General features: G+C 36.3%; 2 protein-coding genes and 9 non-coding genes across 14 annotated transcripts in view; 10 read left to right on the forward strand and 1 right to left on the reverse strand.

The window, feature by feature from the left end:
• LOC131989641 (tripartite motif-containing protein 2-like) overlaps positions 1-3,498 on the reverse strand; it is a 20,174-nt gene extending 16,676 nt beyond the window's left edge. Inside the window, exon 1 of the mRNA XM_059354932.1 lies at positions 3,459-3,498. The gene's annotated coding sequence lies outside the window, so the exon portion shown is untranslated. The remainder of the gene's footprint in view (positions 1-3,458) is intronic.
• Positions 3,499-5,459: 1,961 nt separating this feature from the next.
• On the forward strand, positions 5,460-13,763 carry LOC131990092 (uncharacterized). Of its 4 annotated transcripts, XM_059355492.1 has the most exons (11): positions 5,460-5,557; positions 8,053-8,111; positions 8,404-8,483; positions 9,388-9,868; positions 10,221-10,252; positions 10,453-10,531; positions 10,737-10,792; positions 12,653-12,701; positions 12,922-13,177; positions 13,379-13,457; positions 13,663-13,763. In XM_059355492.1, exons 4-10 carry the CDS (start codon positions 9,431-9,433, stop codon positions 13,411-13,413), a joined length of 945 nt encoding a protein of 314 aa, XP_059211475.1. In that variant the 5' UTR covers positions 5,460-5,557; positions 8,053-8,111; positions 8,404-8,483; positions 9,388-9,430; the 3' UTR covers positions 13,414-13,457; positions 13,663-13,763. The 4 variants fall into 4 exon arrangements, with proteins under 4 accessions (XP_059211475.1, XP_059211476.1, XP_059211478.1 ...); XM_059355493.1 differs by lacking the exon at positions 10,221-10,252 and having other exon boundaries at positions 9,388-9,929; XM_059355495.1 differs by lacking the exon at positions 9,388-9,868 and having other exon boundaries at positions 10,141-10,252.
• On the forward strand, positions 8,168-8,262 carry LOC131990240 (small nucleolar RNA SNORD14). Its single transcript, XR_009396046.1, has one exon. It is a non-coding gene; the product is annotated as a small nucleolar RNA SNORD14 (small nucleolar RNA).
• On the forward strand, positions 9,218-9,312 carry LOC131990235 (small nucleolar RNA SNORD14). The gene has a single exon (XR_009396041.1). It is a non-coding gene; the product is annotated as a small nucleolar RNA SNORD14 (small nucleolar RNA).
• On the forward strand, positions 9,978-10,072 carry LOC131990239 (small nucleolar RNA SNORD14). Its single transcript, XR_009396045.1, has one exon. It is a non-coding gene; the product is annotated as a small nucleolar RNA SNORD14 (small nucleolar RNA).
• On the forward strand, positions 10,291-10,385 carry LOC131990231 (small nucleolar RNA SNORD14). The gene has a single exon (XR_009396038.1). It is a non-coding gene; the product is annotated as a small nucleolar RNA SNORD14 (small nucleolar RNA).
• On the forward strand, positions 10,575-10,669 carry LOC131990232 (small nucleolar RNA SNORD14). The gene has a single exon (XR_009396039.1). It is a non-coding gene; the product is annotated as a small nucleolar RNA SNORD14 (small nucleolar RNA).
• LOC131990238 (small nucleolar RNA SNORD14) lies at positions 12,484-12,578 on the forward strand. The gene has a single exon (XR_009396044.1). It is a non-coding gene; the product is annotated as a small nucleolar RNA SNORD14 (small nucleolar RNA).
• On the forward strand, positions 12,754-12,848 carry LOC131990236 (small nucleolar RNA SNORD14). The gene has a single exon (XR_009396042.1). It is a non-coding gene; the product is annotated as a small nucleolar RNA SNORD14 (small nucleolar RNA).
• Positions 13,217-13,311, forward strand: LOC131990230 (small nucleolar RNA SNORD14). The gene has a single exon (XR_009396037.1). It is a non-coding gene; the product is annotated as a small nucleolar RNA SNORD14 (small nucleolar RNA).
• On the forward strand, positions 13,501-13,595 carry LOC131990233 (small nucleolar RNA SNORD14). Its single transcript, XR_009396040.1, has one exon. It is a non-coding gene; the product is annotated as a small nucleolar RNA SNORD14 (small nucleolar RNA).
• Positions 13,764-16,238: the final 2,475 nt, after the last annotated feature.

Consider the following 16,238-nt stretch of genomic DNA (forward strand, 5'->3'; position numbering starts at 1 on the left):
TATTTTATGTGGTCATTTTGTATCTTCATCATGTCGTTTTTCATCTCATAGTGGTCATTTTCTGTCTCTTTGTAGTTGTTCTACTTGTCTAAATGGTTGTTTTGCATCTCTGTTTATTCATTTTGCAGCTTTGTTTCATCATTTTCCGTCTCATCGTGGTCATTTTGCATTTTTTGTGATTATTTTAAATGTCTTAATGGGTTTTTGCCTGTTTGTGTAGTAATCTGCATCACTCTTTGCTCATTTTCTATCTTCCTCTAATCATTTTCCATCTCATTGTGACAGTTTTCTGTCTCTTTGCAGTTGTTCTACTTGTCTTAATGGTTTCTTTTGTATCTTTTTGTAGACATGTCCTGTCTTCTTGTAGATATTTTCCGTCTCTTTGTGGTCATTTTGCATTTATTGTGGTCTCTTAAGGGTTGTGTTGCCTGTCCTTGTTGTAATCATCATCATTTTCTATCTTCCTCCATTAATTTACCATCTCATTGAGAAGTTTTCTGTCTCTTTGTGATCTTTTTTTTTTATTTTTTACATCTCTTAATGTTTGTTTTGCATCTTTGTCTCGTCATTTTCCATCTCACTCATTGTGGTAGTTTTCTGTCTCTTTGTAGTTGTTTTACTTGTCTAATGGCTGTTTTGTATCCCTTTGTAGACATTTTGCATTTTTTGTGATTATTTTAAATGTCTTTGTGGTTGTTTTGCATGTTTTTGTAGTAATCTCCATCACCTTTTGTTCATTTTATATCTTCCTGTGACAGTTTTCTGTCTCTTTGTAGTAATGTCCTGCCTTTTTGTGGTTGTTTTGTGCCTCTCTCTGGTTTGTTGTGTCTACTTGTGATCATTATGCATCTCCTGGGAGGTTTCTGTCTCTTTGTAGTCATTTTGAGTTGTTTTCAGTTTTTTGGTGGTAATCTTACGTCTCTTAATGGTTGTTTTCCATCTCTTTGTAGTCATTTTGCATCTTTGTCTCATCGTTTTCCATCAGGCTGTCTCATTCTTCAAGAGATTCTACCAGACTAACTGAATTTCCCCTCGGGATAAATAAAGTCATTTTGATTTTGTTTGATCTCATTGTGGTAGTTTTCTGATTCTTTGTGGTCATTTTGAATGTCTTAATGGTTGTTTTACAGTTGTTTGTAGTCATTTTCTGTCTCTTTGTGGTTGTTTAGTGCCTCTTGGTTGTTGTGTCTGATCGTGGTCATTTTATATGTCTTTATGGTTGTTTTGCATCTTTTTGAAGCGATCTGCTCATTTTCTATCTTCCTCCAATAACTTACCATCTCATTGTGACGGTTTTCTGTCTCTTTGTTGTCATTTTGTGTCTCTTTGTAGTTGTTATGCGGTTTTTGTGGTCATTCAAAATGGTTGCTTTGTAGTCATTTTGCATCTTCATCTCATCATTTTCCATCTCATAGTGGTCGTTTTCAGTCTCTTTGTCGTTGTTTTGAATCTCTTTGTAGTCATTTTCTGTCTCTTTGTAGTTGTTGTGCATCTGTTAGTTATTTAGTTGCAGTTGTTAAGTGTCTCTTTGTAGTCATTTTGTATGTCTTTGTTGTTGTTTTGTGTCTCTTTGTAGTTGTTTTATGTCTCTTTGTAGTTGTTTCGTGTCTCTTTGTAGTCATTTTGTATGTCTGTGTTGTTGTTTTGTGTCTCTTTGTAGTTGTTTAGTGTCTCTTTGTAGTTGTTTTGTGTCTCTTTGTAGTCATTTTGTATGTCTTTGTTGTTGTTTTGTGTCTCTTTGTAGTTGTTTTATGTCTCTTTGTAGTTGTTTCATGTCTCTTTGTAGTCATTTTGTATGTCTTTGTTGTTGTTTTTTGTCTCTTTGTAGTTGTTTCGTGTCTCTTTGTAGTCATTTTGTATGTCTTGGTTGTTGTTTTGTGTCTCTTTGTAGTTGTGTCATGTCTCTTTGTAGTCATTTTGCATGTCTTTGTTGTTGTTTTGTGTCTCTTTGTAGTTGTTTCATGTCTCTTTGTAGTCATTTGGTATGTCTTTGTTGTTGTTTTGTGTCTCTTTGTAGTTGTTTTGTGTCTCTTCGTTGTTGTTTTGTGTCTCTTTGTAGTTGTTTTGCGTCTCCTTGTGGTTTCTTGTTTCTTTATGGTCCTTTATGGTCATTTTACACATCTTAATGGTTGTTTTTGCATGTTTGTGTAATAATCTGCATCACTCTTCCTCTGATCATTTTACTCATTTTAAAGCTTGTTTTATATTTTTGTAGTCATTTAGCATCTTGATCTCGTGGTTTTCCCATCTCATTGTAGTAGTTTTCTGACTCTTTGTAGTTGTTTTGTGTCCCTTTGTTGTCAATTTGTGTCTCTTTTTAGTCATTTTGTGTCTCTTTGTAGATGTTTTGTGTATCTTTGTAGTCATTTTTCAACTTCATCTCATGGTTTTCCATCTCATAGTGGTAGTTTTCTGTCTCCTTGTAGTCATTTTCTGTCTCTTTGTAGTTTTCTCGTCTCTTTGTGGTCCTTTATGTTCATTTTACACACACACTTTTTTGTGTTCATTTTACACATCTTAATGGTTGTTTTATGTCTTTTTGTAGTCATTTTGCATCTTCATCTAATCGTTTTCCATCTCTTTGTAGCTATTTTGTTTCTATTTGTAAATGTTTTGTGTCTCTGTAGTTATTTTGCATCTTTATCTCGTCAGTTTCCATCGCATTGTGCTAGCTTTCTGTCTCTTTTTAGTGGTTTTGAATCTCTTTGTAGTTGTTTTGAATCTCTTTGTAGTTGTTTTGCATTTTCATGTGGTTTCTCTTTATGGTTATTTTACTCATCTTGGTTGTTTTTCACCTGTTAGTTAGTTAATTGTGGTCGTTTCTTGTCTCTTTGTGGTTGTTTCACATGTCATGGTGTATTTTTGTAGCCACTGATTGACTCCTCAGTAAGAAACATGAACTCTGCCCCTCTCACTAGCTCTCTGTCTGTCCCGTGGGCCCTGACACCTGTCCCCGCTGTCCCCACTGTCCCCGCTGTCCCCCTTCACTCATCCATCCGTCTGTCTGTCGCTGTTAAATCCTGCTGGGGTCGGCCCAGCTCCTGCTACAGAAGTGACGTACCTCCTGTTACTGTTAGCCCTCAGGATGCTAACAGGCAGTACATGCAGGCCTGATGGTGCACACACACACACACACACACACACACACACACACATGCACGCACGCACACACACACACACACACACACATTCCCACTTGTATTTGCTTTAATGCTGAGATGGATCAGTCTGCGTCCTCCACCCTCCTGCAATCTGTCCAACCTCGTCTCCTCCATCCTCAGCCTCTCCTCCCTCTCTCTCTCTCTCTCTCTCTCTCTCTCTCTCTCTCTCTCTCTCTCTCCATGCTACAGATGCTGCTGTCATCCCCAAACATTCCTCCATCCCTCCATCCTTCCATCCACCTCTCCATCCTCTGCCCTCTCACCTCTCTGCAGTAAAGAAAAGGAAGCAGCACTCACCATGTTGTGTTCAGCCGATCAGTGTGTGTGTGTGTGTGTGTGTGTGTGTGTGTGTGTCTGTTTTCCAGCCTGAAGCCATCGCGTCATGATAGCGTCTTGTTTGCTCCCTCTCCTCTCTCCGGTGTGTGTGTGTGTGTGTGTGTGGGAGGGGGGGGAGGATATCATCGTCACGGCAACACCAGCAGCTTGCAGCAGCAGCAGCAGCAGACTGAGGAGGAGGAGGAGGAGGGGGGGAGGGGGAGGGGGGGGAGAGGAGGGACACGCTGCATCCATCAATGAGGAGTGAGAGCAGGGAGGAGAGGAGCGAGCTGATTGGCTCCTTCGTCTGTCAGTTACATCACAGTGTGGGCGGATGACTCTCTCTCTCTCTCTCTCTCTCTCTCTCTCTCTCTCTTTTTCTGTTTATCACAACGTCTCTCTCCCCTCTGATCCTATAACTAGAATAAATTATTTTTTAATAAAATAAAATAAAAAATTCATATTTTTCTGTTTTTAATCCTACATTCATCATCATTATTTATAAATTATTATTATTATTATTATTTATATTTTATTTATAAATTATATATATATATATATATATTTAAAAAATCATATATTATTATATAAATGATACCAGTAAAATTAAATCAATAAAAAAATAAATTTAAATTTAATTGATTGATTTAAAAAATGTTTCCCCAATTTTTTGTATTTCTAATTCATTGTTATTATTAATAAATGACTAAATAATGACTAAATAATTATCATTCAATGCTTTTATAATTTTATCTCATTCTACATAAATTAAATTATTACTTTTATTAATAATATTGTAAATATTCATGACATATGACATATGTAAAATATAAGTTTATTATTTATTATTGTTGTTTATGGTCAATAATTAGATTATTATCATTATTATTATTTTTAGAAGTCAGTATATCAGTGTACAAATACAATTAAATATTTTAATTAAAATCAAATTGCTTAATATTTTAGATTATGATTGTTTTGCTATTTTAATTTTTTTAGTCATATATTTTTCTGTCATATTATGTGTTTATATAATTCTTGATTTATTACTTACAAATACTGTTGATCATGAATAAATAATAATAATGATAAAAACTGTATTTTTACATGAATCAAATGTTATACATCAAAGGTGCAAGTTTAAAGCTCTCATATCAGATTTCTACTTCACAAAATAATTCACAATAACAAAATTATCATCAAATTTATTTCAAATTTACAGCAACAGGAGAAATAATAACTACAAATATAAATTATAAAAAGGTATTAACAGTTAAACAAAAGGAAAATAAAAATTTGGGAACACTGTATACAAAATTTAGGAACATTATATACAATAATAATAATAACAACAACAACAACAACAACAACAACAACAATATTATTATTATTATTATTATCATGATAATAATATAAAATAAGAGTTTCCTTTGTTAGTCCCACAATGACAATGGAAAGTATTAACAACAACAAATTTAAACAAGTAGAAATGTAGAAAATATTAACAATTTAAACAAAAGGAAAATAAACATTTAGGAACATTATATACAATAATAATAATAATAATAATAACAATAACATTTATAATAATAATAATGATAATAATAATAACTGTATACAAAAATTAAACAAATATAATAATTATAACGATAATAATAATAATAATAGTTTATATAAAACAACAACAAAACAGAAAAAAAGGTAGTAATGGTCCTGTTAGGAATATTTTTACAACAATAATAATAGCAAAAAATAAAAAAATAAAAAATAAAAAATAAAAAATAAAAAATAAAAAATAAAAAATAAAAAATAAAAATAAAATAATAATAATAATAATAAATATAGTAATAATAATAGTTTATATAACTCAACAAAAAAATCAGATTAAAAAAACATCGAGTCATCTGTCCTGTTGTAATTCTCAGCTCGGCCACCGGGCCACCAGGGGGCGCAGAGGCGCCGTGAGGCCGCTTATCAGCCTCCAGGCCGGGACTAAAGGAAGAGGAGGAGTCCCCGCTCAGCCACTTCCTCCGCTGATCGGACCCGAGCGGCAGCAGAAAGAAGACTCTCTGAGATTATCGGTAAATATGTCTTTTTATTCCACTTTATCCACAAAATACACAAATAAACTGGTTAATAACATTCTGTAGAAGTACAGGAAGGAGATATTTATAGTAGATGGTGATTATTTTTAGCGGATGGTCGAAGATTGTCTTAATATTAACACGTTGGACTCAACTGAAATGTAACCAATGGCGACAGAATTAAGGTTAATTTGGAGGTAAATTGCTTCACAATCAGCTGCAGGTTAACAAAAAGCATCTCAGTTAAAATATTAGATCGTCAAGTTATTTCTGGTCGTAAAGATGTATCACAGGGTTTATCTCTGGATGTTTGTGAGGAGACACGAAACTGGAGGGGAAAGTTGTTAAATTTATGATTTAATAAAAGTTTCTGTAGTTTAACAGGTGAACACGTGGTGGAGCCATGAGATGCTCAGACAAACATTTTATTAAGTCTCTGAGCCCCAACGAGCTGTTTCACGACGATTTCTGCTTTTTATTTTTATATTTTAGTCACTGTGGTCTCATATTTCACTGCAAAATATAATATGTATGTATAAAAAAAAATGTTTAAAATCAAGGAAATTTCCAATAGCTCTCTGGAATCAGCACATCATGGCTGGTGGTAACAATAAATGTTAAAATTACACTGACATAATCACAAAAATGCGGAATTCCTCATTTACAAAAAATTGGATTAAGATGGAATTTGTCTAAAACATTTTTTTTTTTTTAAATGCGTAGATAAATATGGCTTCACAGTTAGGCCCGTCACAATACCACATCTTTTGGGACGATATCTTTTCCAAGAAACTTATCACAATAAAGTTTTTTAAGGATATTAGAGCATATTAAGTTCATCCTTTTACACAGCAATTAATTTTAAAATCTCGAATGTTTAACATTTTAAAATACCCTGGATAAATTAAACATCAATAGACTACAACCAGAACAAATAAAATAGACTTTGAGCTCTGTTAACAAAACATTGCAATAAGCAAACATTATGTATTGTATTTTATTAATAAAATAAACTGCTGGAGTGGCTGCTTGGCAAATATTTTTTTTGCCAATTTGTGCTGCCTGTCAAACACTTGCAGCTTTACTTTAAACACAGAAAAGCACAAAGTCACGCACGTTAACAATATATTGAGTCCAGAAAAAAATCTTCATTTTTATATATCGAACGATTAGTCAATATAGTGATTATAATGACAGGCCTATTCAGTGTCTGAGGATCAGAATTTAATATTTTTAACAGGATCTGGTTAGTGCAAACGCTTTATTTTATGACACATGTAGAATAAAGAGATTCTGACACAAATATCAACATTTTAACACGTTTTGCTCACTTTTTATAACTGATCTGTTAAAGGACCGTCAAATTTCAGCACTTATGATGGTGCCTGATTTTGCTCTTTCTACGATAAACGCTGGATTTATGGCAGGCCTTAAAAGAAAACATGCATTACAATTCCACTGGCGAGCTGATGAGCTTTAGAGCTGCTGGCAGGTCGAGAACAAAGTTGAGTGACATGTAGAATAAAGAGATTCTGACAAATATTAACATTATAAGACAAGTTTTGGTCACTTATAACGGAAACTTTCATATACAATTTCACAGTAAACTGTTTTTTTTTAGAGCAGATATTTAAATAAAACTAACTTTTCAAACCTGCTGGCAGTTGATAGGGTTCAGGGTTAAATCATGTTTTAAAATTAATGTGCAAAAGAAAAAATATCTGACAAATTAACACTCCTGCAAAGACTGTAGAATAGTGATTTTGACACAAATTTCTAAGGAGTAAGATAAATGTAAACTACAACCTAAATGGGTCATAAAAATGACTATTAATTGAACAAATGGACCGAGGATTTAGTTTATTTTGTCACCCAACTTTAATAGTTGAATACAATCAGTTTTACAATAAGTTTATCCCTTGTGATATTTAGTCATGAACTTCTGACACAAATATCACAATTCTAAGCTTCGTTTTGGTCACTTTCCCTAACAAACATTAAGAGATTATGAACCATTTGAGCATCATTGGAAAAATAATATTCCGGTTATACCTGTTTTTAGTTTCTTTCAACTGTTTTTGTCAAACAGTAGTTTGTTAGCAGCATATTTCAAAGGCAAAATATGTCACAATAGCAAAATAATAAAGTATTGAGGTGCAATGATGCCCCGCCTATAGATTATATTCTATAGATTTAATAATAAATGGTACAGATCCTCCCAAGATCAAACCTTTAGCTTTCTGTTTTTCAGTGAAAATGGGAAAACTGAGCATTCCGACTATTAGGAGTCTTACAATATCAGTCAAAATAATCAGTTGGATACTTATTTCCAAACTCTGCAGCCCTAAATCAGATAAAATAATTATTACCCTATTTATTGCTGTAAACCAGACATAATTGTTGGAATTTGAACTTTCCAACAGTCCTTGAACTAGGATCCATTTTGTGTGGGGTTTTCTCAAGAAATAACTTTTGTTTCCTTCTCATTTCAGATTTTCAGATTGCTGAGGCTCTGCTGGTAATCTGGACTGTTTCCTGCAGAATACACGAGGTAAGAGAATATCTAAAACGTTTCCTATAGTTCTTCTCAGAAGCACGCGTCCCTCTGCGCTGTGATGATGCTTTTTCCTGCCATTCGTAGTTTCCACCAGAGGTCTTAACGGGCCGAAGACGGCACAATCCTTCCTTGGATGTCTGAGCGCTTTGACAACAAACTTGTTCGAAGCTTTTCAAACAAAATGTTTGGAAAGACGTGCTCCTCCACGTGTGCTGAACTTGTTTGATCGGTTATATGAGACGTTTTGTGGCTTTCTAACACCAGATATGTCCTCCCGGTTTTACAGAAGCTGCTTCGCCATGGACGTTACGACAAGTTCCAGAGCAAGAACCTGCAACTTACCAGCTCCACTGGACCTGGATACAGGTGAGCTGTTCAATAATGAAGCAACGTTTAGGGGCAGCAAAGTTTAAATTGAGTTTTTTTTTTTTTATTAAAAAAGGGAAAACATTTTGTTGACTTAATCAACAAATCTTGACTAATTGCTGCAAAAACTCTACTTCAGATTTGATCTTTACCAAAAATGTGCTTATTAGCTTCTTGGAAATGATTTGCCATGTTTTACAGAAACATTCAAAATGAGCAGTAAAATCCTGCTTTTACAATGCATGGTTTATAATCTAATATTATACATACAACAGGCACACAGTACATTTTTAATACTTAAACTACATTTCTGTGATAAATAGAAATGTAGAAAAACACCCAATAACAAAGCTGTGATACATTTAAAATCCTGAATTTAAAAATGGGGCGGCACCAATTATTTAAATAACTTGAAGGTTGATAATAATTCATTTAATTATTGTTTAATCTATGAAGTCGACAAAAGGTAAATATTCCAATCTACTTCCTACCTAACCATTAAATGCAAAAACATTTAATTTAAACAATGTTAATTTTTTTTAAAAAAGCTGCAAACTAACAGTAAAGAACCATAAAATTGGGAAATGGCTCACAAAAATGTGACCATATTAGATGAAGCACAAATTTGACCAATGGACCTAGGATTTAGTTAATCTTGGAAACTAATATACTGATATTTAATCATTAATTTAAATTATTTTCTTCCCCCAAACTGCTGCTGCTTTCCTCTGGTTTCGCTGTGATGATGCTTTTTCCTGCCATTCGTAGTTTCCACCAGAGGTCTTAACGGACCGAAGATGGCACAATCCTTCCTTGGATGTCTGAGCGAACAGAACGACTCTCAATATGTCTTTATAACATCTCTTTGCTTTCAGAACTGATTTCATCTCCGTCTATCTTTCAGGGTGAACTCCTCAGAGCTGCTGCTGTCGAGTTAAATCAACGACATGGTCGAGACGTTGGCGGTCACCGAAATGGTCGAGAGACGTTGGCGGTCACCGAAATGGTCGAGAGACGTTGGCGGTCACCGAAATGGTCGAGAGACGTTGGCGGTCACCGAAATGGTCGAGAGACGTTGGCGGTCACCGAAATGGTCGAGAGACGTTGGCGGTCACCGAAATGGTCGAGACGTTGGCAGTCACCGAAATGGTCGGGAGACGTTGGCGGTCACCGAAATGGTCGGGAGACGTTGGCGGTCACCGAAATGGTCGGGAGACGTTGGCGGTCAACAAAATGGTCGAGAGACGTTGGCGGTCAACAAAATGGTCGAGAGACGTTGGCGGTCAACAAAATGGTCCAGAGACGTTGGCGGTCAACAAAATGGTCCAGAGACGTTGGCGGTCAACAAAATGGTCCAGAGACGTTGGCGGTCAACAAAATGGTCCAGAGACGTTGGCGGTCAACAAAATGGTCCAGAGCTGTCGATAATTGGAGCCCCAGAAGCTGGTGTGTATTTTTTATTTATTTTTTAGAATGATAAAATCTGCTTCCTTGTCGCTATGATGATGCTTTTTCCTGCCATTCGTAGTTTCCACCAGAGGTCTTAACGGGCCGAAGATGGCACAATCCTTCCTTGGATGTCTGAGCGAAAAAAGTCTTAACGTCTCTCATTGTATCACTCTGCTTTCAGAACTGACTCCAACTCTGTCTCTTTCAGGGTGAACTCCTCAGAGCTGCTGCTGCTGAATTAAATCCAGAAAAATGGTCCAGAGATGTTGACGATCAATGAAATGGTCGAGAGACGTTGATAATTGGAGCCCCAGAAGCTGGTGTGTATTTTTTTAGGATGAGAAAATCTGCTTCCTTGTCGCTGTGATGATGCTTTTTCCTGCCATTCGTAGTTTCCACCAGAGGTCTTAACGGACCAAAGATGGCACAATCCTTCCTTGGATGTCTGAGCGAACAGTCTAAATGTGTCTTTAACAACCTCTTTGCTTTCAGAACTGACTTCATCTTGTCTTTCTTTCAGGGGGAATTCCACAGAACTGCTGCTGTCGAGTTTAATCAACCAAATCGTCCAGAGACGACGGTCGGCGCCCCAGAATCTGGTGTGTATTTTTATATTTTAGGATTACAAAGTCTCCTTTCTTGTCGCTGTGATGATGCTTTTTCCTGCCATTCGTAGTTTCCACCAGAGGTCTTAACGGACCAAAGATGGCACAATCCTTCCTTGGATGTCTGAGCGACTGAAGGAAATAGTGATACTTTAGTCCTTTTTTATACAAATTCCTTACGTGTCAATCTGTCTTCTAGGCTGGACGTAATGAGGAATGTCTCTATCTCCGAGTCGATCACCTGAAACTCAGCAGGTATGAAACTCTGATCTACTGAAGAACTACAGTGTCAAAGTCCTAAAAGTCTTTCTTGTAATTAAACTGTTTACATGCACACAATATTTCCACTTCTACCCTTGTTCTGAAAAAGACAATAATCCATATTGCATATCGATATAGTTCAAATTTTGTTTTATCTATAAATGCTGCCCTTACTAGGGTTTGTCATATTAATTATTTTGTGATGTTCACTGTTCTTTTCTCGTATAACGATATGTATTTTAGAAAAAGATTCGCCTATTTTACTTCAAGGCTATTTTTATTTAAGATGTTTTTTATTCAATGTGCACTTTATGGAGCTTTGATTTATTAAAAAAAGGTACTTCTGTTATACAGTATTTACGTTCACTTAAACGGTTTCTATAAAACTACTTGTGACATGTCATATTTCACTTTGAACATTTGCTCTCACTTTGTGATAAAAATATCGGGATATATCGATATTCGGCCTAAATATATATCTGGATGTAACTATCGCCCAGCCCTAGCTGGAACCATCATGTAGTGTGCACTCAGTCTTTTCAAAATGTGTAAAGGCTGAAAGTTTAGTGTGTACCCAGCTTAACTAATGAGACATGTTAATGCTCCAACTAACATATTTTTAATGCAACAACGCTAATTTACTGAATAAGGCAACAAACATGTTCATACTGGATGAACATGTACTCTTTTCCACCAGTGGGGGACTTAATGGACCGTAAACACCAGTGGTGGAATGTAACTCGTACATTTACTCACATACTGTACTTTTATATACATTTTTGAGGTACCTGTACTTGAGTATTTCCAATATTTAACTTTATACTTTTACTCCTTCATTTAGCTGACAGCTGTAGTTACTTTTCAGGTCAAGATTTAACATAACATGACACGTTTAGAGTGATTAGGCATTTTATTAAATTAAACCACATTCCAGCATATTCAGTGGTTAAAATGGCTTGATAAAATAAACCGCTGCTTACATAATTGAATCAATAATAACCTCATAATATATGAGTTGATCCATTCTGCATAACGAGTACTTTTACTTTAAGTACTTAAGTTATTTTTATTTATTTTTTTAGCTTTTTCTTTTGTACTTTTACTTCAGTAAGTTCTGGTTGCAGGACCTTTACTGTGATGCAGTACTTTCAGTGTGGTGTTAGTACTTTTACTTAAGGGGATCTGAATACTTCTTCCACCTCTGGTCCAGACACATGCTCCCCCCTTTTATTCCTTCATGTCCTGACTTGAAAGGGTTACACTGCAGAGTTAATGCACGCTCCAGAACCTGTTAACCATTTTTAAAAGTATTTCAGTTTCTCCTTTTCTCCTTTAGCTGTTTGTGTTCGACAGATCTGACAGTAAACCTTAAAAAACATGTGGTTTGTTTTATAAATGTCTCTTTGACATGACAGTAAGCTGAATGTCTCAGGGTTCCCGTGTGATGGTTGAATATTAACTGATTACATGTCCCTGTGCTGTGAAAAATCACAAGACGTTGTAGAATAGAAGTTTCTTTATTAGGCCCACAGCAGCTGAGCACAGAACCACAAGTATAAAATGATCAGATTAGACTTTTTGAAGCCTGTAAATTCCCTAAACTTTCACTGGTTTCATTTGAGGAGTCACTGTGTGCTTTATTAAAACCTCACTGAATTTTTTATCCCTTTTTATAATCCCAAAATTCGCTGTGATGATGCTTTTTCCTGCCATTCGTAGTTTCCACCAGAGGTCTTAACGGGCCGAAGATGGCACAATCCTTCCTTGGATGTCTGAGCGAATTTTCAAACGAAACCAGATATAATCTCTTTTCTTTAGCTCGATCGCTAACGTGTCCCAACATGTGTCTTTCAGGCTGGAGGTGTCAGCTGGCCGTGATGCTGGTGATGCTGGTTATTACCTGGTACGTTATTTTGAAACGGTATATTTGAGTTTGAAACAAATGGATTGCTAGTTCGCTGTGATGATGCTTTTTCCTGCCATTCGTAGTTTCCACCAGAGGTCTTAACGGACCGAAGATGGCACAATCCTTCCTTGGATGTCTGAGCGAACAGAACGACTCTCAATGTCTTTGTAACATCTCTTTGCTTTCAGAACTGATTTCATCTCCGTCTGTCTTTCAGGGTGAACTCCTCAGAGCTGCTGCTGTCGAGTTAAATCAACAAAATGGTCCAGAGACGTTGGCGGTCACCGAAATGGTCCAGAGACGTTGGCGGTCAACGAAATGGTCCAGAGACGTTGGCGGTCAACGAAATGGTCCAGAGACGTTGGCGGTCAACGAAATGGTCCAGAGACGTTGGCGGTCAACGAAATGGTCCAGAGACGTTGGCGGTCAACGAAATGGTCCAGAGACGTTGATAATTGGAGCCCCAGAAGCTGGTGTGTAGTTTTTTTAGGATGACGAAATCTGCTTCCTTGTCGCTGTGATGATGCTTTTTCCTGCCATTCGTAGTTTCCACCAGAGGTCTTAACGGACCAAAGACGGCACAATCCTTCCTTGGATGTCTGAGCGAACAGTCTAAATGTGTCTTTAACAACCTCTTTGCTTTCAGAACTGACTTCATCTTGTCTTTCTTTCAGGGGGAATTCCACAGAACTGCTGCTGTCGAGTTTAATCAACCAAATCGTCCAGAGACGACGGTTGGCGCCCCAGAATCTGGTGTGTATTTTTATTTTTTAGGATTACAAAGTCTCCTTTCTTGTCGCTGTGATGATGCTTTTTCCTGCCATTCGTAGTTTCCACCAGAGGTCTTAACGGACCAAAGATGGCACAATCCTTCCTTGGATGTCTGAGCGAATTTAGTTCTAGTTGTGGACATCGACTCAGTTTTGTCTGCTCGCTGACGTTTTCTTCTGTCCCGCAGGTCGACCCTACACCAGGAGTTGGACTTCATCAATTTCTCTTCCACAAAGATTTTTACAAATGCAATCTTTACAAATAAAGATCCAATGGTTGCAAACTGAACTTGAAGTGTTTACTGGTTTTACTTGCTTTCAGCAGTGATTTTGGTATAACTCGTGCAGTAAATGTGTTCAACTACATCAGTATTTGTGCATCCTGTGGTCCCTAAACAACTTGAGCTTTGTGTATAAAATGAGCTGCTGTGACCTCTAGGATAATCAGCCTCATGAAACTATACAACCACAAACTAGAGAGCTAGAGCATTCAGAGGATGGGTGGCTGGGACACTAGATTCACTATAAGCAGCAACAAAAGTGCTGCCATACAAACGCACAAAATACACCCCTCTAAATGTCAAGTTTCTGAAACAAATGGCATGTTTTTCTCTGCTGTTCTAAAGGTCTTGGAGTCTGAGTGTGTGATTCCATTTGACCTTTGTATTAATGTCAAGTTTCTGAAACTGAACCACAGCATGGATTTTTTTTTTTTTTTATTCCTATGTTCTCAAAAGTCTTGGTACCTGAATGTGGTACATTGAAGTTTCCTTCTTAATTAACCAGATCTGTATAACATGGTATCAACCTAAAAATTGCTGCCACAACTCATTATAAATGGAAATCCCATCATATACCTAATCCCATAGTGTTTGAAACCCTTGTGCACTTATTTAATTGATTACTGCCTTTTTTTTTTTAATTACAGATCTATGAATAAAACAACTTGACCCACAGTGAGCTGCATCTCAAATTAATATTTAGTATGGATTAATTACTTTATTAATCCCACAATGGAAATTCAACCCGTCCTTTTTTACACGCAAGTTAACACAGTTGGTCCTGGGATTTGAACCAGTGACCCTCTGGTTACAAGCCCGATTCCTAACCTCTAGGTCCAGTTTCCCAGCGTTCAGGTGATCTGCTATGTGGCTTTTATAAATGATTTAATTTTAATGTGATGGTTTTGACCCTCTTGGCCTTCCATACCCAGATACAGAGCACACAGTGGCAGGTGTGCACCCCGTTTAAGTACATTGGGTTTAATACTGCCGCTGTTGACACACGGAACTTTTAACAAATTATATATTTTACGTCTAAATTAACAAAAAGTGGTAGCTAACGTATCTGTAGTTAGCCGATTGTAATAGTCACTGTTAATAACCCAGTTGCATCAAAGACCAAATTATCATGTGCGGTTTGATGGCGTTATCTACAGTAGTGTTCAAAATAACAGTCCAATGTGACTAACCAGATTAATCCAGTTTTTAGTATATTTTTTATTGCTACATGGCTAACAAGGTACCAGTAGGTGCAGTAGATTCTCAGAAAACCAACAAGACCCAGCATTTGTCATATGCACACTCTTAAGGCTGTGCAATTGGGCAATTAGTAGAAAGGGGTGTTTTCAAAAATAAATAGTCGGTCAGAGGGGGTGCAAATAAAAATACACAATCTTGCCAAATGCATGAACACAGCCAAAATTATTAACACATGAAGAATGAAAAGCGTGTAAAATGAGCTCAAATCTTTTTTTATTTTTTAAGCTTTGCAATTCAAGACAATACACCAACAAAATGCCGCCAGGGGGTTTCAACAATACAGAGGCAAGCTTTCATACAAAAACATTGTAAAGTGTACATAAATGCAAAGTTTTTATAGCTTTCATGTTGGTATATTTCTTTATAGATTTAATATATTGTTTGGTTTCATTTTCAAAGACAGAGAAGAAAGAGGTTTTTGATTAACATAACATTTATGGATATGCCATTTGGCTAACTGTCATGAGATTGATGATATAGTATTGTTTTTCTTTTGCAAAAGGAAAGTCAGTGAAACCAACCAGTATATGTTCAAAGCACAGGGACAAATGAGGTTCAAACGAAAAAGAAATCAGGTTACAAATATCTTCCCATAATTTCGTTGAGAAAGGGCAAGAACAAAATAAATGTACCTTTAGTTGTACCAGGCATTAAAATGAACAAGAAATTGAAGAAAACAATGGTGGTCTGATATTTTTTTCCATGTCTGTATATGTCAATGACACTCATTTTTATTGTGTAAGAGAATGAAGGAACCAACTCAACGGTTAGAAAAGAGTCTTAAGTTGATTAAAAGTATAATATTGAACTGTCCGTCTCGTCCTCAGCTGGTGACACTTGTCCAGATGTGGGTGGTTCCTCTTTACTTCACCATCAAACTCTACTGGTGGAGGTTTCTGTCCATGTGGGGCATGTTCTCCGTCATCACCAGCTATGTCATCTTCAGAGCCACTCGCAAGCCGCTGTCCTGCAGGACGCCGAGGTGAGCTGACGATGGTCTATAAACGCCCCCATGTTCATCACTGGGTTGTCTTAACAGGAGTGGTTTTTTAATAATAATAATAATAATAATAATACTAATACATTGTATTTGGAGGCGCCTTTCTTGGCACTCAAGGACACCGTACAAAAAAGATAGAAAAGATTCAGCAATAAAATACAATAAAATACACAGAATTAATAACAATACAATACAAAAGATAGATTGGACAGGGTAATTGTGA

The sequence above is a fragment of the Centropristis striata genome, chromosome 17 (genome assembly GCF_030273125.1).
Source record: "Centropristis striata isolate RG_2023a ecotype Rhode Island chromosome 17, C.striata_1.0, whole genome shotgun sequence".
In the NCBI taxonomy this organism is placed as follows: domain Eukaryota; kingdom Metazoa; phylum Chordata; class Actinopteri; order Perciformes; family Serranidae; genus Centropristis; species Centropristis striata.